Raw genomic sequence first — 27,320 nt, forward strand, 5'->3', positions numbered from 1 at the left:
CCTCCCCCTCCTCATATCATCGATTATTTTTGACAATATGAAGAATGTAATTTGATTAAAATACCGGTCACTTCTATTGAAAGTGATGAAAGTAAAAAAAAGAGCAGGAATGTAAAATCGCCGTACTGAATCGAGGCACTCACATTTTTTTCTCTTTTTTTTTATGAGCTTTCGATATCTAATCGGATGTAGAGCGGGGAGAGGTGGGGGCAATTGGTCAAAGGGAAATTGATCTTTATACGTATCGCACAATTTTGGAAAGCAGCACAGTAGGTCCAACGTTTTAAAAATTCAAGAATCGCATCAAGTGCGTATTTACAGGTCGTAAAAAGCTGAAAAATGCATGATAATAATGCTACGAGCAGCAACTATAACAGGATGACCTTGCTCCTCCACCCTCCCCCTCCCTATGAGCTACACTAGCGCTCGAGGCGGGCACGCGCGAAGTGAAACGCTCTGCTTGTAAACAAAGCAGTGTTGAGGTGAACGTAACGGACGAAGGATCATAGCCAATCTCCGATCTGGATTCTGAAATCGCACGAATGTGCACCTAGAGCACCTGAATAATTTCAATTTCATGTAAGCTTTTCGTTTGCTCCTCTGTTTTTTTCGATTTATTGTTCCGAATTTCCTCAAACTACTTAGACCGCGTAGAAATGGGTTTCGAGTTCTATTTCACTGCGAATCTCTTTGTGTTTGAATTTTGCGTTTTATTTTATGTGATCTACGTTCAGTAGTCGCTCTTCGTCTCTAAATTTTTCGGTCGTGCGATTGATCAATGTGAAGTGTTCGCGTCGCCAATTCTTCTCTCCAGCTTCCTGAAATGCAAAGTGCTTCGCCTCCAAAGGATTACGAATTAGCTGAAAATTTTAAAGAGTGCGTCGTTAACTCAAGAGTGTGTAGGTGAACTGTGACGTCGTTTGTATGGCCTCCGTCTCAGCTGATTTCCTTCAAAAAGTCGTTGTTTATATTTTCCTTCACCCCTTTCGAACGGACCGTTATCATTTTTACGTCCTCGATTTCGCCTACTTTGGAGTGGTAGTTGCTAAAGTGTGTTTTTTCTATTAATTTGCATCCTAAATGACACTGGAATAATCAGGCGCTGAGAGAATTAAACCGAAACAATTTGTCATGGCTTTGTTTTTGTTTTCATGCAGTTCATAGACCTCAGTCCAAGTGTTTTGTTTACCTCCGGAAAGCTGACGAAAATTTTTAGCCATAACTTTTTAATGATCAAGTCAATAAGTTAGATGACACTTTTCGTGGATTAAAATGTGTGTGGCGTTTTGTACCTTTTATTATCGACGATAACCAAGCTTGATAATTAATAGTGCGGTATTTTACATTTTTAAATTGTATGAATCAGGATTTCCATCTGAGGAGTTTTCAAAAGTTTTTGACATGCATATTATGATATTAAATGGACGATGCTAGTGGACTTTTGACTGAATCTGATGAACCTTCCCATAAAATTCTAATTTTCATTCCTTTTTTTACTGAGTCCAAGTTGTCAGACGCCAAGGAACTCGGTTGCAATCCTGTCGGAATACTGTCAAACTTTCTCCAACTTCACAGATTTTTTGTGCTTTTATTACTGAAGGGAAAAAAAATTGATACAATTTCAATTGGAAGCTATAGCATAAAGATGGATTTTATATATTGCACTTGGTAGTCATCCTTTCCAAATTACTTTGGTGCTCTGTACTTAGTCAATCTGATGTACATTGGTTTTTTTTAAAAAGTTTTTTAAGCTAAGCTTATGAAAAGTATAATCCAAATACTGGTATTTCTAGTTAAAAATTATTTTGCAAAAGGCTAAGGTGTTTTATGTTGACTGAAAAGTGTATGTAGGTGATTAATTTAGTGTTGGTTTTTAACTGACGCACTTTTATTGCCATTTGAAGGATTCCTCCGTCAGCGCAGGTTTCTGAGATGGGTTTTTTTTTATTAGAATGAATGGAAGAAAGTAAAAAAAAATTTCAAGAAATATTGTTCGTTAACTTCCTTTAAAATAGTAAGACTCAAGTGGAGAGTAGTTACAAAGTCGCAATCAGAGTTACACATTCTTCAACCGTAGCTGTCAATATAATCTTACTACTTGTGAGAAGGTATCAAACCCACCTGACACGCAGGTCACTGCAATCCGAAGCATCACCAAGTTTTTCATCACAAACCCTGGTTGTCTGAAACAAATTTCTGCATCAGCCGAACTCACATAATTAAAGTTTCATGTACTTAACTCACTCAATCTCATTCGAAAATGTGTTTTTCTTGTTTCTCATAATGTACAAAATAGTTGCATGGTACAGAAAAAGGACAAGCATCACAATGTGAGTACAAATTTAAGGAAAAAACGATTGTTAAAAGCAGGACTGAGGCGAACGTTTACAAGGAGGGCTCAAGATGCCCCTGTTTGACTCTAGGAGAATGGCTTTATTTTCAGGGACTTTTATGTCATATGTACGTTTTTAAATTTCAGGAGCTGCCATGCCCTCACTTCTGGAAGCAATAACCGAGAAATATGGCGCAGATTCAATGGATTCTCTGGACGAGCTCCCGATAGCAATCTACGTTCCAAAACGAGGGCCTCGGAACATTGTGCCCTCGTTATTAGTTTTAAATGACTGTGATATTGACACTGCAGGGTCAGAAAATGAGCTTAAACAGAAATGCCAATGTGTGGAAGACTTGGACTTGGCCCAGAATAATTTAACACAATGGAGTGAGGTGAGCAAAATCACCTCCATATGTTTATGTATTATTTATGTTATTCATTTATTTATTGAATTTATAATTTAATAAAATTATACAGGGCCTCTATGGCTTTGAAACGTACTCTATTGAAGAGCAAAGAAATAATGAACAAAAATATTGGTCTGAATCCTAGCAAGAACCAACTAGGTAACACAAAAAAATTCTCACAAATTAAACAATTCCCTTTGAAGAGAATGCTCTACAGGTAAAAAAAAGAGAGAAGAAGAAGAAAGAGAAAGAGAAGATAAAGACAACCAATTAGTAAAAGCAAAATTTTGCTTAAATACTTATACAGAATAATCGTGTAAAAAGATACAGAAAGTAGGAACTCCTATTCAGGACAGATCCAGGCAGCTGAACCTTGAAGAAACTGAACCCCAGCTGCTCCAACTTCCCTTGAATCATAATTAATGCTCTCTATATCATTGATGAGTCACCCAAGACAGTCCCGGCAGTTAAGTTTAATTTTCTTGAGTTTTTCAAGCAGCAAGCATTTCTAATTTACTTTCTTTGATTGCAGATCTTCTCAATACTGAGATTGATGCCCTGTCTGAAATTTGTCAATCTTAGTTTCAATGATCTTAGTGCAGACATAATTCGTAATAACATCATCGACACACAGTGGGGCTACCTGAAAAATCTAGTACTTAATGCTACACAGATTAGTTGGAAAAATGTAAGATGCTTGCTGAAAAATTTACCCAAGTAAGTAATGTGTTCAACTGTTGATCTCTATCATTTGTCTCTAAAAAGGAAAGACAGATTTCCGGCGGTCCAGAAAACCTGGAAAGTCAGGGAATTTGCCAGCAGCGTTTAGCAGAAGTCAATGTAACAAAAAGAAAAAATCTAACAATAAGTGGAAGTTTTGTTTGAAGATCAGGGAATTCAAACGTTTCAGAGTCAGGGAAAGTCAGAGAATCAAAAAATTAAGAAATTATAGAAACTATTGGAGAAAAAGAAACGAACTGTTCAATATTTAATATTTTACAAAATTGGCACAAATGAGCGGAATAAGCTAATGTGCAGGTCAAAAAATTTCATTATTAAATTCAGATAATTTCAACAGGAAAGAGAAACTGCTTCAAAGGGTTTTGGTTTGAGTTTCTGTGTTATTTTTTTTATAAAGAATACCATCTTAAACTATTAAATAAATCTGAAACTGTTGTGTTATAGGTCAAAACTAAACAGTATTATGAAACTTTTCATCCTTCACAGAGCAAGTATTTAATGCTTTTCAGACAGTTCAGAGGTCTTGCTTTACTGTATAATCTTTGTAAATCGGAAAATATGCTCTCTAGCAATCTATTCAAATTTTCTTTTTTCTTGGTTCTTATAACTCAGTTCCTGTGAATGATTAACTGATTTCAGAGTGGAAGAACTGCATCTGAGTCTAAATCACTACGATAATGTGGATCTGATAGATGATGTATCTAAAGAACCTTTAGAGGTGAAAAGTTTGAAAAAACTTCACTTCACAGGTATGAACCATTTCAACATGTAGTATTGCGTTTTGTTGTTCACAATCTAATTATCAAGAGAATTAGAAAAAATATTAAATTTTCTTCTAAACAAGTTACAAAGAAGAGAACTAACTTGAAATGCCTTTTAATTACCTTCAGTCACTCGAATCGTTAATTTCTTCAAAGTTATCTACAGGGATCAAATGAGCCAGTTTCCATAATTTTGGGGCACCAGCCTTTTTGGTCCAATTGAATTACTATGTAAACTCAATGTCGTACAGTGCACGCTTACTAATTTGAAAAGGCTTATAGTTTGAAGGGTAGGTTAATCCCTTCAATCTGAAGAATTTCAATGTATTTTGGTCCCCTCGCTAATTCGAAATGTCGAGCGCCAAGCTGGCTTGTTAATTAGCTATGTAATTCAAAGTGTCTGGCTCAGCCCCCTCTGTGTTTGGAATCGACATGCTGGATGCTCTGTAATTCGAAATCTTTTGGCTGGACGCTCTATAATTCAAACAAGGTTTAATCAATTCCGAGTAAAGAACGTTCATTGATAATGGTCGTTTCCTCCTCTTCATTTCGTAAAAAAATAACAACATGTACTCGAATTCTGAATTATTGAGCTTCTGACATCACCATTTCGTATCATAGAGCTACTCTAAAAATATTATTTATTTATGCACATCGTATTTATTATTTCACTCATTTGTGTTCACGAATTTTTTCTTTATTCAGGAAATCCTGTGGAATCATGGCTAGAAGTTAAGAAGCTCGGCATTTCATTTCCTAATTTGGAGTCATTAGTTCTGTCCCAGTGTCCTCTACGAAGTTTAGACTCTTCTTGTTCCTCTGTTAGTAACGAATGCAAGTCATCTCTCTACTCTCGATCAGAAAGCGAATCTGAATCCTCAGGTGGGTTGATCATTTCAGTATCACAGATTGTAAACGATGTTTTAAAAAGGACAGTAATGGCTCCCGCCGTTATTTTACTCATGGAAATATTCATTGAATCGACGCATGCAAAAACGTCCGTTGTCCAATACAGGGTTTTTATAATTGCAGTGGTTTCTTTTTCCGTGCATCACCGATGAATAAGATCGATCTCTTTTGTAAACCTTAATTATACTGAGGGAATTATTTATAGCATTATTCTACATTCCTAACGTCTTAAACCATCGTGTGTCTTTAAGTTACAACGAAATCGTTCACTCAAATTCTGAAACACTGTATTGGATATCGGACGTTTTCGCATACGCCGATTCAATGAGAGTTGCCAGTCAGGAAATACTGAGAAATTTCAGGAACTTTATGAAGTCAGGAAAAATGATGAAAGTGTCCAGGAAAAAGTGTTGATCGCCTTATTTACCTTATTTCCTTATAGAATGGATTGACATTTTGAAAAAAAAAATTGGTCTGAAAACTATTTAAAATTATGTCTTTTCAACCATCTGGCATATCTTCAGTTGTCAGGGAATTCTACTCAAATGTGTCCGAAAAATCAAGGAAACTTCAGAGAATTTCATTTTCTAAGTTTTGTGGCAACCCTGAATGATTAGCAGACCAATGTGCCTATCCTATCTTTGCATTAATTGGTATGTAGTAGAAAAAGAGCTCATGAATCAAATTTGGATAGAAGGCATCTTTGAATGGTTTAATAGTACATACAATACACAGTATTTTTTCCCATGAAAAAATTTTATTGGTATGGATTTTTCCCCCTCTCTCATTGAAAAAAAATTCACCGTTTTTACCAAATGCTGTAGATGATGGCTGAACATTCTTCTGTCAATATCAAGTGCTTTAGGGAAAATAGCCAATAGACGCTATTAGTGCCTTGTCACATTAAAGCAACATATAGATTTTTTTTCACATTGGTAGCATTGAAAGAGGTTATGCTAATGTTATTCTTTGGATCCAATTCGTTATAATGGAGAATCCCTATGATGACAGCGCCACTAATAGCGTCTATTCAGACGAAATAACTGTCATCTTTGTTATTGTATAAGTTGTTATATTGTGCTTTTCCCTCCATTTGCTCTACATAGTTTTTACAGTAATGTATCAGTAGCACCCATTTTCTATCATTCATTTACTGAAAGTATGGAGTGAACTAAGTTTCCAGGATTTTTTAGATTTTTCCAGCCCCAAATGGCAAAGAGACCGTGATCAGGGGTAAAGGCTTTTGCTGTTTGATCTAACTCAGCTGCAGACATTACCTTTGCTATGTCAGCTTTTGATTAGCTTCTTGTTCCCTTAGAATTAATTTTTTGAGATTTTAATTATCTTTTCAATTTTTCCACAAAATTTTTCATCTGTTTTATTGTTTGATCCAGCAACAATTCCCAGCTCCTTACTGCCCCATATGAAGAGCGCAATGGAATATAAATCTAATTTTTTGGCTCGAGCATTCTTTTTGGTGTATTTTAGCTTTTTTATTATCACAAATTAAAGCCCAAAAATTTTCTTGGATACCTTCAATCTGTGCTCTTATTTTTCTCAGCTCTCACTTTCTCTTGTTTCAGAAAAGAAAAGTGACTCTCCACACAGTGCATTTAGATTTCTCCGTTTTCTCAATCTAAATAACACTTTGTTGGACTCCTGGGATGATATTGATCGCTTAGGTCGGTTTCCAGCCCTGCAGTACCTTAGAATACAGGGCTGTGTCTTATTTGAGGTAAACATACTTTTATTTCAATTTCTGTGTACGAAGGTGAATAAAAATGAAAAGAGTAATGATCATAAAACAAAAGCATATTTGTTCTATTAACTACTCAGTGACTTCTTTTCGAAGAAATTAACTTTATGATGCATTTTATCCACCTGAATTAACTCTATTAGTGTTTTGTCATGGCAATGTCTTGCATACAAATTTAATCGGAGAGACAAATTAATTTCATTGCGAAAGGAATAGCAATAAAAAATTGTCGTTATTGTGTATTTTCCATCTGAAATAATTGAAGTAAGGTGCCTAACAGGTCACCCGAGAAGGTCAGAAATTTAAGCAATATGATCTATGCTTTTCTTTTAAATTTCATGAGATACACAATTGAGGACTTCTCAGTAATAGGGCGTATGAGAAGAAGAAAAGACTGAAAATTGCGAGGATAAACCTGAGTATTGCTGCTCAGGGCTGAAAATTTTCAGCCAAAAAATAAAAAATGAACCAGAGTTACGACAGTTGAAATTTTGCATCTCAAAAAATTTCCCGAATGTTTAGAGAAAAAGATATTTGAATTTTTCATTTGCTTATTTTAAGGACTTAAAATCGTCGGAAAGAATGAATATCAGAAAAATTTTCCCTGTCCAAAACTTGTAACTCTGACCAGCGTGGCATAAATCGCTATCTCAAGAAATTTTCTACCATGGTTTAGTCCTTTCTCCCAGTTTTGCTTGGATGCAGCTCATTGAGGGTCAAATCAATGAGGAACAGTGGAATGTTTTTGCTGAGCAGACAGTTTTTGTCTAAATGATAAGTTTCTTTTGTTTCAATCTATCTCATATGTTGATTTACCTTCTTTTCCTCTTTCCAGCATCCACAAGAGTATACGGAACACGAACGGCGGCAACTTTTGATCGCACGGCTGCCAAATATTGAAATTCTAAATGGGGGTGGAGCCATCAGTACGGAGGAACGAGAAGACGCAGAACGCGCTTTCATTCGTCACTACATGGACAAGCCAGAGAGTGATAAACCAGAGAGGTAAAAAGCCCTTTACCAATTTATAACTGCTCTTCAATAGAATTACATATATCCCCTTGCGTCATCTTTCTTAAACGCCAACCTTCTTGATTTCAATGTTTATCACAATTTTTTGACCTATACTAATGTGATTCGAAATATTCACTTTTTACTGAAGATATCCTTAATTGGGCTTGCTCAATGCCTCCAAAATCGTTGATTGGCAAATGTGATTTTGCCCTAAGGAAACTTACTCCAGTAATTGGATTCCAGAGATTCACAGCCACTTATTTAAATTGCAACATAGTAATACTTTGATATCTTGTAAAATCTTGTGAAAGTGGTTTTTTCCAACATTGTTTGGATGCCTGTATTAAAGCGAGTGTTATTTTTGGGCAAAAATGATTTTTACTGCAGTCATCATTTTTTCTATGCCAAAAACTATGAAAAACCACTGTTTGCAAGACTCACGTTTATAGCTCTGAAAAAGGACGTAAGGAAACGTTTCGCCCCTTAATTTTCTGAACCTCACTAAGTCCGCGCCTTTTCTTTCTCATAGATACCATGACCTGGTGGCAATTCATGGCAAGTTGGACCCCTTGGTGAACATCGACCTGAGACCAGAAAGACGCGTTAAAGTGACCATCTCCTCAGAGAACTGCATTGAAGACCGATGTATCGATGTGTATCAGACCGTCCAGGAGCTGAAACAAAAATTGGAGGAACTCACGAAGATACCGGCGCCCAAGATGCGATTATTCTACGTTGACCAGGACATGCGAGCACTGACTGGCCCCGAAGAGATGAAGTTTCCAAACAAGCAATTGTATAGCTACAATATATCCAGCGGTGATGAAATCATGGTTGACTTCAAAAAATAGTTTGTTAGATTTCAGAAATTTTATTTGAGTCGTCAAAATTAGCTGCACCATGTAATTTGGCGTATTTCTCTGGAGAGAAATAATTAGCTGTGGAAAATTTATTGCAGCAATTCGCCAAATCTTCAAGCATTTATTGAAACTTGCGTATTTTTTGCAAGTTGATGTGAGCATTGTTAAGCAACTTCATGGATTGAACCCATAGAAGTATGCTCTCACATCTTACATCGGTAATTGTCAACTTATTCTCTAACTCTGTCTCGTTTTGAATTATTCTGTTGTTAATGTGAACTTCCAAGCTCTTTGTGATTGAACTTGTAAAATTGAATTTTCAAAACGAAATAGGTGAGTTTCATAATTTATTTAAAACTCAAGCCACAGTGTTCCTTATAAAAGGTGATCCGAAAAGTTATCCTTGTGTTTTTTTGCTCAGTTTTTTCAAATTTACAAAGGCTTTTTCAGCATTCAAATTTTGCATCTTAGTGAAAAGATATCAGCCGACGGAGAAATTTTAGACTGAGTCATATTAATCTTGTCATTAAGTGTTAATTTTGAATATTTTTGAATACCATCGTCCCTTACTTGGAGGGCCATACAAAGAAAAACTGAAGTGTTTTTGAAACCTTATTTTCCTGGCGGAGAAAGATGTACCACACCATGTACACCTCAGCATTTTCCAATATAGCTGTTTTTTTGGAGTCTGCATCCTCCATCAGTTATAAGACTACTCTTGACACAATCTCCAGTGGTAATTGTCATGTCGTAAACTCTGCGACAACGCAGTTTAAAGAAAACATAGCTTAAAAGTCGTTGGGACTATCAAGCATTCATCTCGATGAGTTCAAGTCTGATTTCAGTCCCACTTTTCTGAATACTCCGTTACATCCAACTTCCATTTTTGTGGCTTTGAGTTTTTAACTGCTGGAGAATGTTTTTACTAATTGATTTATGACAAAAAATTAATGTAGTAAACGGGATCATTAACCCTATTCAAGCTTTGCCAAGTTTTAAATCGAGAAACCATGACCTGTCCTGTCAGGAGCTCTTTTCCCTCTTAATTCACCTTTAATTTTTGTGATATTAATTACGTTTGTATAATCGGTGTAAATAGGAGCGTATCAAGTAAGATTTCGCTTTAACTGTGTGTTAGACGTACCGCAGTCAAATTTAGATACTCATTAAATGTTTTTAAAGTGACAAACTTTACCCATGCAGAACAAAGGAGATAACTCCTCAATAGACTGTTGGATTAACGTTTCAAATACTTCCTGTTATGAAATTTTTTTTGCATGATATGAGGTGTTATTATGGTTTCCTGGCATTTTGTGCGTATGATACGTAGCTATGCATTCTCCTTAGTTGGGAGAGATGTAAAATCATGTAACTTTTCACATTTTTGTCCTTGAAATCTTTAAATTTGCCATTGTACAGTACGTATACATTTGTCATTTAGGTACTAGAGACCATGCAGAAATGGTAAATTCTGAGTTTTGCTTTTGTCATCTGACAAGATCCGTCTCTATCAGTTTCAACTGCTATCTTGATGAATGAAAAACTTAGTAGTTTTGAAAGTATTTTCATTCACAGTTTTGGCAAGTTTTGAATATTGCACTAATGATGCTTTCGTGTAACGGACAGTCTGAAAAATCAAGAGAATTAATGAAAAAAAATCAGAGGACTTTCTGAGTAGCTTATCAGCTTAGCAACTTCAGCCTTTGCCATTCGAGAGCCGAACAACCTCAGATTGCTATCTCTAGAAGTGGAGATTTCTTCTTTAGTTCAGAAAAAGTCAGCTTAGGAAAGAAAAAAAATTAATTTGAGGTTTTGATCAGAGGTCTGAAAAAGTCAGAAAAAAATCAAAGACTTTGGACATTTTGAAATCTGAGAAAAGTTAGGGAATCAGCGGATCAAAGTATTGAAGAACTCCTGGTTACGTGTCAGTATTGTAGACCATTTAAAAGTCATCATAACATTGCAAGTAAAAATACTCTCTAATTGACGAATATCTTGATTTCCTCCATTGCATTGCTGTAGAAAATAACAACAGAAAATCATTCAAATCTGAAAAAGCTTCTCAAACTTTTTTTTACAAAGTGTGACAAACTGAAAATAGGTAGGATAAAAAATGTGGAAAGTTATCTGATCTTACTCATAGCCTATTTGTTATCCCCCTGCTAGAATTCTATTTCTGCTAAATTGAAAGAGAATTTAATTCAAAATCAGCGCTGACAAAACAAATTAGATATAATTGAACTCACCCGGACTAATTTCCTAATGCCTAGTTCTAGTTTTAAGACTTACAAGGAGAGGGCCCAAGATCTCTGCCTCTGATTTGGATGTGGCATTGTTGCTAGATAGTGCTGAAAAGTCAATACATTTCCCCATTTAAACCCAAGTAAAATATCCACATTTTATCGTACAATCTGGAACCCTAGGATGTGGATCAAAAGTTATGTTCAGAGCTAATCCCTAAGGTTCTTTAACATCCCCACTCACTCGCACAAATCCCATTTCAAATAAAAAAAATGACGTATCTGCACCGCTTTCCTGTTTGGGGGACTTACTGGGTACAATAATCATTTAGCGCAAACTGCATCTGAATCAGACACGACTATTTTGGAACTCCTTTTGTTAAATTTACTTCATTAACACCACTAACTCAAAACTTAGCGTAAGTTTTCTAGAGTAAGAAGTCTCATAATGAAACAGCAAAAAATTTTAGAGAGTCCTCAGAGGGATTTACATGAAACCTTTAATCGCCTGTCTCAATTGCAAGGTTCCAAAGTCATGACTGGGATGAGCTTAGAATTCGACTCCTGTAGGCTTGTGAGAGCAAGTCGATTTTTACCACTTTTTCAAAATTAACTTTTTGATTTTAGGTTCATTTTTATGTTATTCACATTATAGTTTTTATCCTTTTCCCGTGCAAATTAAGTTGTTCTTTCTATTCCGATTTTTTATTTATCGTTGTGTATGATTTTTCAACATTTTCTATTTTTGGTTGTGATACAATCTTATCTTCTTTTCTTTCTCTCTCTCTCTTTTTTCGTTTTTTTCACCATCTCATATTGTTTGTATGATTTTGATTTTATGTGTTTCGATGATCATCCTTAATTAGTCTCGAATCGTTACCTAATTTTGATGACTGATTTGTGATGTTTTGATGATTGCAACTGATTTTTCCTGTGAACTTTACAAAGTAAGCGCTAGGATGCCTCTCAAAATAGGGCACACCAATGTATTACAAATTTATGTTTTCAGCATTTATCATTTCAGAGTTGTTGACCTCCTTTGTAATCCTTTTTAGAGTGTATAACTAATGCAATAGCATTTCAATTTCATGTTGTAACATTCACTCCAAGTTGCTCATGTTTTGCAGTCTATTATCATTTCTAGCAGCTCTGTTTTTCTCATTACAACTAATCAAAGTTGCAAAAAATTTATGTTAAATTGATGGTCAAAAAGCGAAACTAAGTATCTCCATTGCGGTGTCTCAACATTGAAAAAAAAATATAAAAAATTGAGGTTTTCAAGAAATTATGCTAACTAATTTTCCAAAGAGAAAATGAAGTATAATAGGAAGTCGCAAACGAAAATACATGGTTTCGCATTATAGCCATTAAAATGCTATTTCACAGGCTGACAATGGGTTTCTTGTCGCTTTGTTGTTCCACACGAATTTTATCTCAGTTTATTTTTGTTTTTATCACAATAACTACGACCAATTAAATACCATCACAGCTGTGTTTTACCAGTTTTTTTTAGAACTGATTATATCTTACCTCTTTCCAATCGTTTAAATTTTCTTTTTTTTTTTTTCATTTTTCCAAACTTAGACAAATTAACTAGTTTCTCAATGTTAATTCACATGGTTACAAGATATTTGTTTTGGGCTATTGGCCAGTTTTTTTTTTACCTTTGATGGAAAACAGTCAAGTTTGAGAGGATGATTCTTTAAAAAATCTATCTTTGAGATAAATAGTAACACTGCAACAAACTTTTATATTCAAAATTTGTTCAGTCAATAATACCTACGTCCTAAGAACCGAACGAGGTTTGAAAAACCAAGTATGTTTGCCTGTGCTTTTTAAAGGAACAGGTGCCAGTTTAGCTCTCAATCTTTTCCTAGCAAAAAATTTGTGCATGAGTGAATGAATTTATATTATCAATCTTCAATTTAGATTATCCTTGTATTTATTTGGTTTCAGTAAAGCCAAAATTGAAGTTTAAATCTGTTTTTTCGTTTTAGGAGGGAACAGGTTTTGGCTGTCTTGCTGATAAGCAAGGCAGCTGTTATATGCACGCAATACACTGGAACTATATGTATCACATTTTAGTTTTGATAAGGGAATTCATTGTAAATAAATTCAGAACAAATAAAATGTTTGTTTTATCAAAAAATTCTCAGTTTTTATTCACCTATCAAAACGTAATTCTTATTTGACTAATGGTCATTTTTATATCAAAATCACTGGATTTTTTTTTTAGCAGCTGCAAAGTTGGGTGCGTTTTTTTTTTGCGTGAAAATATTATCAATAATATTGCAAGATTAAGAAATGATACAAGTTTTCTTTTCTTAAAATTTGGTGATACATTGGCTACAAAAAATATTTAAACATTTTTAAATGCTCACTTTGAGTAGCATATCAACAGTGAAAGTACCAAATCGTGTACCTGGTTTGTGCTGTTTGTTAAAAAATCTCCACTCCCTTTAATTTTTCTAAAAAAGGAGGACAACTGAACACGATCGCTTTAAATTTTTGCAAAATATTCTGTACACAGAGAGAAAAAATCACTGAAGGTTTTGAGAGATGATGTAAAGTAGCTTAACATTTAAATAATGAAATAAGATGGGAAGTCCACAGTATTGCAAATCGAGAAACTGATTTTGGGAGTTTCACCATCAATATGTTGAGTTTTTGTTGAGTTCGATTGTTAAGAAAGCAGCATTGATGACAAAATGTTAGGAATATTTTACCAATTTAAATTGACGATTTTCAACTTGATTTTAAATTTAAAATTTCCTTTCATTCGAAAAAGTAAATAAGTTGTCCAATGCAGAATACTATAAAGTATTGGTAAATTTGGTAATAACAAAGGAGAAAATATAAGCAAGATTAGACCAAAGGTAATCACATGTATTTTAGTAAAAATACGAACATTGGCCCGATTCAAGAGTCTCTTGTGATTATATACAAATTCCAGATTAGTCATAGCTAAGAATTACCTTAGGTACATAGTATTCTAATTACAGGGTTATAACACTTCACAATGAAATGCAGTCTCCATAAGCTTAATTCGGACAGGGGCAAAATTTTAATTATGCTTTGGATCTGAGCAAATTTTAGTGGATATACACAATAAAAAATTCTATGGTTTTTAACATCTTAATTCAGAGATGGAGTAGCAATGATCGCTAGTTTCTAACAGTGTTTATTTACTAATGGCGCTACAGCCCGGGGTAGGCTTTTTGTAACACTGCTGTTTAACTTCATTTAAATTCTTTGTAAAACAGCAATAAACCACAGGACAGGGTGCAAATTTAAGCATTATGATACACGTTTTCTTATTAAAATTTCATGCTGTACACGATTTGTACGCCGCCAATTACTGAAGGTAACTCCTAACTAATATATTAACGTTTTCTGACGTAGAAGTTCAAACTTCCTGCTTATTAAAAAAACCATTATCTACTGGAGTTAAATCGCACACTGAACGTTACAGTGACAATCTTTGTAGTATGAAAATATGACAACCTCTACATCGTCGCTTTGGCTCAGCTTTCACACATTGTTCACTCGTTGCACAACACAGGGCTGAGAAGAAACACTGCCCACTGAGAAGCCTGCCAAAACTGTTGTAGCGCGCAATTTAATTCAAGGAGACTCAAAGTTTTCATGTGAATGGAAAAATCAAACTTTTCGTGACCTATGATAAAGAAAAATGTTGAAAATCTTGGTTGATAGTTAAATTCAGTTATTATCGATGTACTAATCGTGTTCTACGTGCGATTTGAAACGGAAAAATATATCTGATTACATGAATGCATAACTTATCTAGCGACCCCCTCTAGGTGAAGCAGCCTACCTTGATGAATATTGACTGTTTCACATGAATTTAAATGAGCAGAGCCCAGCCGGCTGATTCTTGAAATTGATAGACAAAGCTATTGACAAAAAAGACAAAAGGGATATGGAGGGATCCTATTGTTGGAAGCGGATGGTTGCGATGGACAAAGAAGGTAGATAAAATACTAACTAAGCAACCCAAAAGAGACCCTGTATTTAGTCCATCAGTTTCTTTCCCAGTCTAAAGGAACAAACCATTTCAATCAATAGGATTGCTCCATATTTCCTATGTCTTCTTCGTCTATAGCTTTGTCTATAAATTTCAATAATCAGCCTGCAGTGTTGTCAGCTTGCGAGAATTGTCACTACAAGGGAATGAGCTGCGAGCCCTCGGAAAAATCAAAACCTAGGCCCAAATGAAAACAAATAGATGAGTTACAATCACCGACATGATCATGATCGTAAGAATGCTTCCTTTTGAAAAAAATCTATTTCATTCTAAATCCATATATTAGAAAAAAATGAGATCAAGTGAAACAAATAGATTCAAATCCAGAAATCAGAAACAAATCAGACAAATTTTAATGTTACAGAACTCCCAAATCAGTAGGTGCTACATTCAGGACCTTGAGTCAAAGTTTAGCTTAGAAGGCACTGTGGGGTCTTGAAATATGTCCCTTTTTAAACATCTTTGCCAGTTGGAAATTCTTTAATTTTTGGATTATTTTTGGTTCTTTCTAATGCTTAAACTTTTTTTAAAATCGAATTGAAGAATTCTGGAAAATCCTACAGTTTTTGATCTCTTATACTTCACTTTTAGCGAGACACAATAGATTCTAATGTGACTACATTCAGTAGTTCAAAAGTTCTTTTGCTTTAACAATATAAATAAATAGTAAATTAAAAAATAAAAAAACACAGTTAAGGGGCTGGAGTGCAAGATTTAATGTAAAATCTTGATGATAATTTAAATTCCCTATAGATGGGATTTCCCTTAGATGGGTTCTATTCAAAAATCAAAAGGACTAAAATGTTATTAAACAAACATTAACATGTACTTGGCATAGAGTTAATTGAATTTTTTAAAAGCTTTAAATGAAAGAAATACAGGATTCATCAAGAATTTTCTCAGATTTTCAGGGATGCAAAGGTACGCAGTTTTTTAACCAAATCTATGACCAACGCTCTCAGCAAAAACTTGCATGCATTAAGAGATCTTTGACCCGTCAATGAAGTTTGCAAGATAAACTACCTTGGCCCACCGAAAACCAGGAATAAATCAGATTTAGCGCGGTTTCCGCATACACAGTAGAATTATTCATGGATTGCTGCTTTGGAGGCTTAATTTCTATAAAAGAACCTATTAAATTGCCTCTTGTTCCGCTGATGTACACCCATAATGATGCAAACCACCAGACAAGGTACAAATTGAAGCATTTTGATACTCGTTTCTTCTTCAAAATTTTATATGGAACACAATTCGCCCTACAAAAATTGCTTCCAAAATATTGGCACGGTCTCAAAAGTTACCACCTTCTTGCTGTAAGTAGACAATGTGCTGCTCAACCATACTTCAAAATGTTACCAACTACATAATATTCAGTGAACAAAAAGTTTATTTAAAAGATAAGTTTCTGCTCTTGGAAATCTACAAAAATAATCAATTTATTGGTTTTGTCTTAAAAATCTGAATTGAATATACCTCCCTATGTTTAACCTCATTGGTTCAAAATGTCACAAAATCCAAACTTAGTGAACTTAGTACCTATATCCTGACAGAAAATTTTAGAGCAAAATGAATCACATTGTTCCACTTATGAAGATTTTAAAAAGGGACGGGGAGAAGTGATTGACTTTCTGACCGGCTCTCTATCCAAAAACTAGGTCCTTTGCATATGTTTTCGTAAATAAGTTCAAGTCCTTTAGCTCCAACAATTACATCAAATTTTTTATTGATTGTTCAATTAATTTCATCAAAAATTAAAACAATTATCTTAGAAAAGCTATGCTTTGGCTTATCGTCTATTGGCCTAATGATACTTACAACCTTTCCGAAGGCCGATTTTTGCAACTTGACAATTATGTCCACTGATATCCCAACACTACATTAGACTTGAGAATGAATAAATTAAGCGGAGACAAATCGTCAAAACTGTTAGAAATTTTGAAAATCTCAATTATTCTCAAACATAACTGCTCCATAAATAATAATTACAACTTCATGTATCAAACATAGTTGAAAAATACAAAAAATAGAGGTACATTTTAAAAATTAAAATGCTGACGCTTGTGCGTCTATCTTATCACAGTTTTACGAGGGTACCTTTAGAAAGTTTACGACTAGCTCTCCATGTCGATAGTCAGATCTGGTGGAGACATAGGCTCCGCTTTCACAGCATTGAATGAGGTAAACTGAGTGTTTTGACCGTACAGAATGTCCATCACTGGTTGAGGAATGTGTGACCGTTGCATGTCCGTGAATGTCACAATGTGTTCCAGCAGTGCAGGGCGTAGGTCTGGGGAAGCATCAAAAACATCTGCTAGCTGTTCCGCTGGCAACTGAAGCAACACCTGAAACAGGGAAAACACAGTGTGAGTAAATACGATTTACATTTAATGAATGAAAATTTAAACTGAGTAACATCAAGAATTTGGTGCAACGTTTCAAAAAAAAATTTAAGCCTTTTACTATGACATAGCAAAGACCTAAGAAATAAAATTTACATTCTTCGCTACGGATAATGCTTCAAACAGATTTTGTTGGCAGTGATGAACTTTTGCTGTAAATTTCTGACAAAACTGAGTTTAGGCATTTTCATCTTGATATGTAGAAAAGCAGTCCAAAATTGTTTATGTACTTCTTGATTAAAATAATTATTAAACAGGGCTAATAGCAAGGAAAGTACCAAATTTAATGAAATAGGGAAATCTGGTCTTAAAAAAACTCAATCTTTACTTCCTTGTGTCAATAATAAAAAAAAGGGGAAAAGTTAAACGTTTTTTGAGTTGAGATTCTCGTTTTACTTCTTGATTATTTAAACTTAGACAGAATACTGCTGCTGCATATGAGCTATTTGACATTTTTATTCAGCAAATAATTAACACTAGACCCATCTTGTTGCATGGTTCTTGCCTTCAAAAATAACTGAACAAATTACACTTTGCTTTAAAGATTAGAACAGTCAACTTTGAGAAATTCTATTCACCAACCTGGAAGCTCTGCGGTTTTGTCCTTTGACAGCATTTGATGAATCCTTCCCACACTTTCTTCTGCCTCCAAACCTGCTTCAATATCAGCCTTTGCAGTACATTCATCACAAAACCGATGAGCTTGGGGTATAACGACAAAGATTGAATAACAGTCCGCATAAGAAGTGTCGGCAACGGGGTCATTTCCATTAAGTTCTGCATAACAATTGCCAATACCTCCTGCGTGTAAACTGCTCGCTCTGCCATGCAGAGTGAGGTAGCCTTGATCACGACTTTCAATTCACACTTGGTGGAGTCTATATTATGAAGTGCTATTAACAATTCTGCCGGAGTCAACGGAGAGGATGAGTTATCAGAATTATAACCTAACAGTCTGTTGAACACTTCTTTGACTACATTAGGATTCAGTTTGATTAGTTTAGGAAGCGCGGCAATTACTTCTTTCTTGGTGAGGCCATTGAGAACAGGAATTAAGAAACGTATGTCAGATACTCGCGTATTATACAAAGTCCGCACTCGTTCTACTAATTCGGCACTGGGTGGGCGTTTCTCCGTAAGAATGTGAATCACTCGCGTGACAAGAGTCTCTGCACCTTTCGGGCACTCTTCTACAAGTTTTAAGATCGATGGTGAATTCATTTCCATCTCTTTAACTGGCGTCTCTAATAATCGTAAGATAACACGTTTCACGTCTGCCGTTGTCTGCACATAAACTATTGCCAGCTCGTGGATTAATTCTTCGTTCAGTGCGACTAATGCAAGGTAGAGGTATAAACAAACTTTCGCGGCCTCTTCTGTCCAGGTTTCTGTTGACAGCGGTCTACCTTTGTCTGCTCCAAAGATCACATCTGGTGGTTGGGGTAATTTGAGGAATCCTAAGTAAAACACGGCATATTCCTCGATAATGTTCCTCAGATCGCTCTTATGGAACAGTTCAAGAATGAGAGAAATCGCTTTGTCGCGGATTTCAACAACCTCGTGACCAGTTATCATCAGAAGCGTGTTCAAGTAAAGCAGTTGACGTGGTGGCCGCTTCAAAACGAGAGTTTGGAGTATGTTGAGACCACTGATTTCCCGAGAGGCAAAATCTTTCAAAATGTCGATTGCATCTTCGGTAAGATGTGGGGCTTCTAGATACAACTTGCTCATTAGACTGAAAAAAGGGAAACAAATTAAATTAATATCAGTGAGCAATCGTAACTATGTATTAAAGTAATGGACTAAGTTCTGAGATTAAATTACAGCCAATGAGGAAATAGAAGAAATACTGAGGGCCAGCAAGAGTGAACTGAGCATGAATCTCAGAGAAAGCTGCGGGTGGAAGATTATTCAAATTTTTTAGCTTTGCTCACTTGGTGTATAAAGGTGAATGAGTAAAACAACGCTGAATGAATGATCAATTTTTAAAATTTATCATTTTTTTTACTTATTGGCGCTTGTAAAGAACTTTTTCTTTTCGAAAGGGAAAGGGAAAAATCAATTTACAAAAACTAGTTCAACATTTTCCAAAAATCTGCAGCATTTATCCGTTTCTTACAGCTTTTTTAACACTTTCCATTGAATTTGGTTTTTACAATTGGTAGACTGAGGCTAGGAGTGGTAAGAAAATACTTGTCGGTAGGTTAATGGTACACTTTGTTGCAAAATATTGTTGTACTCTACTCTGGATGCTCTTATGAAAAACAGCTGTATCGGAACCATGTGATTCTTGAGTAAAAGTATTGTTGCCCAGTGTATCTGTATTGTTTCCCCCACATAACTGAAAGATGTGGCAGCAGCTCATTTTCGCCAGGTTTGAAAATTCGGATAGTCAGTACTTTAAGTCTCTCTGCAGTTATTACTTGTTGATAGAACTGTTTCAATAGTTTATAGAAAATTAATACATCCCTAGTGACAGCATGATGCCAATTTAATAAGGTTGAGCTAGTTTTCCACTTAAATTTTTTTTGGATATAACATGAAAATTACTGATAATACTGAGATGAATAAAAATGAGCTCAACGGAGTTAGTAAAAAAAGAAAAAGAATAGAATAGAATAATATGGGAATCACAAGAGTTTAGAAAAATATTTTTTGTAATTGTATCAAATTCTGCGGAGTATATCATCAGGAATATCATCATCTTTGTAAATTTATGACATCAGTCTCTGTAAAATTCCGATCATGGTTGAGTTTTTTAATCTTCACGCCATATCTAAGTATTGCAGCGACTAGAAATTTTCTGGGATGAAACTTTGCTCTGTGAAGATTTGTCTGCAAACTTATTTAACGAATCAGTCCGTATGTAATAATAGAAACAAAAAAAACAAAAAAAAAAAAAAAAAAAAAAAACTTGTGGAGGAGGATATTGAGTAGGGGCTGGTGAAAAAAATATTTTTTCTCATTACTTAGATCAAATTCATGATTGTGTGAAAAAATTTCATTTGGCATTCATTTGTCATTTCATAGACTGGTTCTACAATGGACGTTGAAAGAATTTGTCACTTTCCTGTCTTCAAAAAAAATATTCCTTGCAGTCCATATGAACTGTGGATCAGGAGTCACATGGTGAGTGGAAAAAGGCAGGAAAGAGGACTTCGCTAAAGTCTTGGTCATTGTCAGCCATGATGAAGATCTATCAAACGGTGAAAATCATTTGAGAAAACTTGTGAGAAAATAGCATACCTATCTTTATCCTTGATGTCAGTGTTACGGATTATGCTATTTGCCAGAGAACATATCAAGTGATTATAACCTTGCTCCACATTTCTCCCTTCCATGACTACAGGAATTTTGGCAAATCCTTGGATAAAAGAGTACTCAGTATAAAGCCACGATAGAGCGATGTCTATTCTTGATCGCAGGTCAGCCAGCAAGTACTCTAAGACAGCTGCAATAAAGAAATGGATTGGAAAATTAGGGCAATCTACTGCAGTGAATATTCTTAAGTGTCCCTCCCAACCTTCAAACCTTTTCTGCCTTACGAAATATCAACCAAGAAAGACCACCATCAGACTCCCTGAAAATTCTTTTGCAGATGTTAATATCCAAATCACGCCTTCAAAACCTTGAAGATTTGGTTCTTGCCTTCAAAATTAAAAAAAAGTTTTTTTTTTGTTCCTGCATTAAATGACTTGATTTGCTTCCGTCCTGCTTTTTACCCTCTTTGGGCTGTGAGACCACTTGTTGAGGATTTTTCCAGATCTTGTTCATTTAATTCTGTTTTAGATCGTTTTAAAAGATCCTGGTATATCCTATTCAGCAGAAGTGAATCATAAGGATGTAACCATTTATAAACACTCTATGAAGGACCTGATCCTTTCTTTTAATTGAAGCTCTTAAGTTTCTAGTTACATCTAGTCATCTCATTTTGCGGTTCTGATTATTGATGTCACCCTTTGTTTGAATATTGTTTTTGATCTTTCACTCCTGTCATGGCGCTGTTATATATTTTAAATTCTTTGTATATTCTGTTTAAGAATAAATAAATAAATGAATAATTTTTACCTTCCTTCACTGTATCATTGAACGTTGATGCAAGCGTTGTGATGAGCTTCAGTCTCTGTTTGTTGACACCTCCTAATCTAGCGACCTTCTCGCTCTCCAAAATTCGTACGACTGCTTTCACCATTTGGTCTTTCTGAGCATAAGATGATAACGGCTTCACTACTTCAGTTAGTTTCAAAGACATTATCCGATGTGGTTTGTGGGTCAGCGGTTTTGTTATTTTGATTGGGGGCGGAGCAGGCACTGGAACTGGGATCGACGCAGGTTCTTCCTTCGCCGTTATCACAGTTTTGATCTTGCGTTCTTCCCCTTCTTCGTACTCATCCTCGTCAGGTTTCTCACTGATTATTTTCTGAATCTGAACGGAATCACAAAAAAAAGATTGAGTAAGTATTTTGTAGGATTAATGCTGAGAAGAAACAAATATTTGTTGAGCAACATAAACTTTTTCAGGTTATTTTTTCGTCTCTTATTCCACGATATTAAAAGAAAAAAAGAGAGGAAAAAAAGAAGAAAAAAAGGAGGAAAAAATGGCTTGTGAGAGCAAACATGTTTTATTTATGATGTCATGTCAACATAATTGTCTTCAAACATTTATGGTTTCATGGAAGGAAACAAGTCGTAAAAATTGAAGAGAAAAAAGAATAGATTCAATATCAGTACACACCTACCAATGCCTATTAATGAGCTAAATCATAATGAGCTGAGAGGCTAAAACGATTCAAAGAGTGACTCTTCAATGCATACACTTACCTAAATATTTCAAATCAAATTTCAAGATCCAAAAGAGGCACCTGAAAGATGAGGTGGCAAAGTCTCAGCTCCCAAAAAAAGATGGTAAAGCTGTGAGTTATTCACCGATGAATGCAAGATACTTTTAAAAAAGGGTTTAGAGAAAAGAGAAAAGTAATACCAAAAAAATTGTGCACCATGCAGAGTGAAATATATATAAAAACTTAGCTGATGTGTTTTTGTCTCACCTGTCAAGCTTGCTTTCCAAATGAAAAATTTCAAAGAATTTCATCACGTCAATCATCATCATTTACACCTCTTGAACCGTTAAGGTTTTCCTTTTCAATATTTCTCATGACAAAAATAAAACTGAAAAACTTTCTTGCAAAGCAAAGGAGAGAGAAATTTGAGGGACTTCACAACTTAGAAATTTGGACCTAAAACACACTGGGGGATACTAAAAAAGTCAAAACCAATTCCTTACCTTTAAGGTAGTAAATTTAAACTATATTTCACAAAAAACAACTTTGGAGAAAAGACGTTACATATCATTGGAACACAAGATTAATAGAAAATAAAAAAACTAGGAAATCAAAAACTCGAAATAACATAATTTTAGGCCCTTGAATTAGATTGTATAAGAAAGAAAAAATTAAAGGCACACACGATCATTCTTAGGAAAAGGTAACTCAAATAACAGAGTGTTCATCAAACTTAAAAGTACAGTAGGGTAAAAATTAAGACATTCAACATGAAAAAAAAGAGGAAAAATAACTCTTGGTAAAGACGTACACAATATAAAGTATACTAGAATCCCTGAGTTAAACAAGTCACAAAATAAAATTGAGAAATCTCGAGATCAAAAGAAAACTGGTGTCATGCTATCTACTGAGAGCCACCATGATCTTGATGTCCTCGGGCGATCTGGCAATGAGTGCAAAGACATGGAGCTGAGGAAGAGACATCACTGGCTGTGGGAGATGAAAGGGGCGAATGATGAGGGCTCGGAATATTCTGCTGGGGTAAAACAAAGAAAGGGACGAACTGCACGAATGGGGAATGGGCAAAGGATTGGAGTGAAGCTGAAAAATCAGGCCTATAGACTGGGAACTGCGGAACTCGAGGAGGGACAGAGTTCCCATGAGGAGATGAAGAGAGGGTTTCAGTGAGCGGAGCTGTCATCGCATATGTCATAGAGGAAACCTCTGGTGTATATCTAAACCCTTGCGGTATGACGTTGCTTTGCATACATGGCATCATGTTTTGAGCCACTGCTCCACTGGCTTGAGCAGGTTCTGAGCTTTCACCTGGAGGCAAATTGGCTCTTGATGAAGGGATGTTAGGGGGAGGTTGAGTAAAAGAGGAGTCCATGAGAGAGTGGACTCTCCAGACAGGAGGTTCTGAATACAAATTAGAGGTTGGTTGTATTGATGGCACATACATAGCATGTTCACTTGGAGGCAAATTAGCTCTAAATGAAGGAGTAGTAGGGGGAGGTTGAGTAAGAGAGGAGTCCATGAGAGAATGGACTCTCGAGACAGGGGGTTCTGAATACAAATTAGAGGGTGGTTGCGTAGATGGCACATACATGGCATGTTCACTTGGAGGCAAATTAGCTCTAAATGAAGGGATATTAGGGGGAGGTTGAGTAAAAGAGGAGTCCATGAGAGAATGGACTCTCGAGACAGGGGGTTCTGAATACAAATTAGAGGGTGGTTGCGTAGATGGCACATACATGGCATGTTCACTTGGAGGCAAATTAGCTCTAAATGAAGGGATATTAGGGGGAGGTTGAGTAAAAGAGGAGTCCATGAGAGAGTGGACACTTGAGACAGGAGGCTCTACACGAGCTGAGGACAAGGGCGGATTGGAATTAGTTGAGGTCAACAGAGTTGAAACGTTTGAAGAAGTAGTTGAGGAGGAAGATGGCTGCGTTGAGAAAGAAGATTTAGTGGTGAGTGGAGCAACTCCAGGGACATCAGCTTTAACTTGTGATAAAAGCATCATCAAAGGCGTTTGGGACACAGGAGGTAGAGCTTCAGATTGGGTAGCTACCTGAATCGGGGGAGCCATTGTCTGTGGTGTAACTGCCGAGACAGAAATACTATCAGCCGCCACAGACATAGTGGAAAGAGAGTGAGCAGTAACTGATGGAACTTGCGATAAAAGAGAGGTATGTTCAAATAAACGTGGGTACGATGGATGGGCATGGTGATACACCAGGGAAGTTTCACAGGGTTTAGTAGAGGCTACCGAAATTAACGATGACACTCTCTCTGCAGAAACACATGCTCGAGATGCAGAAACAGAGGTCTGAGGTGAAGTGAAAATGCTGGCAGGCGCAGTGCTATTGACTAAATAGGAGATATTAGCATGAGATGAAGATGTATCTTGTGAGGTTGAGGAGGCTGGGATAAGATGTTCAGGGCTATTTGCACATTGCAATTTAATGGTACGAATAAGGCTATCAAAGATGTTTTGAGGTTCAGAATGAAAAGGCATCTCAATTGGTGGAGTTTCCGCAAAGGTAACTTCAACTTGGGTTGAAAATGACGATGGTTGGGATGAGTTGGCAGGACAGAAATTATTATGAGTTTCTTTCAGAGGGTCAACGGGTCCAGCAGAAACCTGAGAATATTTCAGGTTTTTAGATTGTTTAATGGTTTGATGTTCAGAGGAGCTACTTGATTCAGTATGAGTAGATCGAGGCTTTGGTATTGAGGCTTGAATCTCAATTGCAGGGACGGGCAGTTTGGAAGTGCATGCTTTCTGTGATAGAGGGTCCGCAGCTTTGGTGGCCGAGATAGTACTGGCTGATGATTTAGGGGCTAATCTCACAGAGGGAGAAGAGAAAGAGGTTTGATTCATGGTAGCAACTGAGGACTTTGAAGTGCTTAACTTTTGTGACAATGAAATTTTAGTCTTTGAAGCTGGGGTTTGAATATCAGAGCCAGTATCTGAGGGCTTGGACATTAAGTGTGAGACTTGAGTCTTTGAGGCGTTGACTTGAATCTTGGGGTTGGAAACTGAAGTTTTCGATGAAAGAACCTCGTGAGCAAGAGAGACTTGAGCCTCTGAAGCTGAAGTTTTAGTAGCTACCAAGGACTCTGACGTACAAGGGGGCTGAGAGGAAGACACTTCATTTATGAGATTTGCAGTCTTCTTTGTCTTTGAGACCAAGGAAGAAGAATTTGATACTGAAATATGATTCTTCAAGGGAGACTTGGAATTGTTTGCCACAGCTTTTGGGTTTAAAGGGAGTTGCGATACTTGAGATCCATTCTCAGTTTTCGGCTTAGGATCCTTCTCAACACAAGAAGGGATATAATATCCCGGATGCAAAAGAGAATGATGCCTCCCTCCACAAAATTTACAGCCCTTGGCAGATCTGCACTCCCACCACTGGTGGCGCCCGAGGCAATTGCCGCACCTGTCAGCGCGTCTCACCACCTCGAGGCGCTCATCCAGTGGTAAGCTCAAATAAGGACACTCAAAACAAATATGATCTCCCTCACAAAAGATGCAACTGCGGGCTGTGCGCTGTTTGCTCTTTTCATCTTTGGAATTGGATTTGGATGAGGACTGCTGCGACTTCATGGAAAAATTTTGAGGAATAGGAGAAGATGACAAGCGAGTGTTTTTTCTTGGGGAGGGCTTGGAGTTCGATATGGTGAGGCCTGGTTGAGAGGGGCTAACCAACCTAGAGCGAGAGACAGACAGAGAGCTCTTCTTACTCTTACCCCCTTCACTATCTCTCTCTTCGAATTTTTCTTCAGAAGAAGGTGCAGGCAACTGTGATGGAGAATACTGTGAGGTACTGGGGAGCTCAGGGAAAGAAGGAACAGAGGAGAAAAACGGAGTGGACAGAGAGACAGAAGGAACTGGCAAAGAAACACGAGGCAGGGCGGCAGTCGATTCAGAGGCCAAACAGGGGATCTTAGAGTTAGTTTCTGAGGAAATAACAGCGGGAGTAGAACTGCAGCTTAAAGAAACACAAGGCTGGGCGGCAGAGGCAGTCGTATCAGAGGCTAAACAGGGGAGCTTAGATGCAGTTTCTGAGGAAACAACAGCAAGTGTAGAACTGCGTCCAAGTGCAGGAGAGAGCAGACGAGGAGGAGAAGCGGGGGGACTGAGAGATCCATCAAGAGAGGAACAAGAAAGCGAGAAAGGAAGTGAGATAGAACTTGTTGGTGAGGAGGACTCTAAAGAAATGACTGGTGGAGAAGGTAAGGGGATGATTTCGAGAGAAGAAGAGGGTGAAAGGGAAGCTGGAGGCGAAGCAGAAAGGGCAGCATGAAAGCTCGTTGCTTTTGGCGTGTCACTGCAATCGTAGCTATCATGGTTTGATGAGAAAATCATGTCAAGCATCTGTAACAATCAAGCGGACCAGAAAAGTCACAACATGGTTCCTGAGTATCAAGCGATTTAATCTGGATGGCTGAGAATATGAGAAATAGTAATGTTAGAGTGAGACAAACAATTGAGCGTGTAAAGACAAACTCAACGAGAAAACAACACATTGTTAATTTTGGATATACAACACCGCTTCAACTTAATCCATTGATGGACGATACTTCTGAATGCTTTCAAGCATTATTATAATATTCTATTAATGCTTTCAAGCGTTAATAGGAAATAGGTAGAAAACTGCAAAATAATGGCCATCGGAACTTTTTAGTACCACTAATGAGATGATAAAAAAAAATTATTCTGCTAGGTAAAAGCACTACACAATTTTGATGACTACCGAGCAAAATGTAAAATCATTTTCTGGTCGACAATACTTCTGAGTTTCACAGTTTTGAACTCTTATAAAATACAATAGCTGCTAATTAGTGATTCTAGACTGTCGGTACTTTTAAGTATCACAACAGAGATATTTAAAAGATATATTTTGCTAGGTAAATGTGCTCTAAAGGCCTTAAATAACAATGACTTTACCATTGAACTAGGGGTCTATCCTTACATTGAACAAAAACTCTTAAATGCAACTGACGAACCTACATAAGAGAATGCAGAAAAAAATTGTCTTCTAATTTTTCTATGGGACGGC

The 27,320-nt window shown here is 36.4% G+C and overlaps 2 protein-coding genes across 3 annotated transcripts in view; one reads left to right on the plus strand and one right to left on the minus strand.

The window, feature by feature from the left end:
* The first annotated feature begins 435 nt into the window (after positions 1-435).
* On the plus strand, positions 436-13,172 carry mlt (tubulin folding cofactor E like protein mlt). The gene is made up of 8 exons (XM_019041932.2): positions 436-579; positions 2,480-2,727; positions 3,275-3,459; positions 4,123-4,232; positions 4,950-5,126; positions 6,737-6,888; positions 7,745-7,914; positions 8,453-13,172. The coding sequence occupies exons 2-8, from the start codon at positions 2,488-2,490 to the stop codon at positions 8,772-8,774; spliced, it is 1,356 nt and encodes a 451-aa protein (XP_018897477.1). The 5' UTR covers positions 436-579; positions 2,480-2,487; the 3' UTR covers positions 8,775-13,172.
* A 716-nt stretch (positions 13,173-13,888) lies between these two features.
* Positions 13,889-27,320, minus strand: part of Sym (symplekin scaffold protein) — a 29,757-nt gene continuing 16,325 nt past the window's right edge. Inside the window, exons 10-13 of one of the 2 annotated variants that reach the window (XM_019041931.2) lie at positions 21,536-21,893; positions 20,714-20,918; positions 18,050-19,202; positions 13,889-17,410 (exon numbers count right to left, since the gene is read on the minus strand). In XM_019041931.2, coding sequence (XP_018897476.1) covers positions 17,180-17,410; positions 18,050-19,202; positions 20,714-20,918; positions 21,536-21,893 — 1,947 coding nt within the window. In that variant the 3' untranslated portion in view covers positions 13,889-17,179. Of the gene's footprint in view, positions 17,411-18,049; positions 19,203-20,713; positions 20,919-21,535; positions 21,894-22,527; positions 26,636-27,320 lie in introns of those variants that run through there. The other variant, XM_019041930.2, reaches the window with a different exon arrangement.

Source organism: Bemisia tabaci, chromosome 3 (assembly GCF_918797505.1).
Source record: "Bemisia tabaci chromosome 3, PGI_BMITA_v3".
NCBI classification, from domain to species: Eukaryota; Metazoa; Arthropoda; class Insecta; order Hemiptera; family Aleyrodidae; genus Bemisia; species Bemisia tabaci.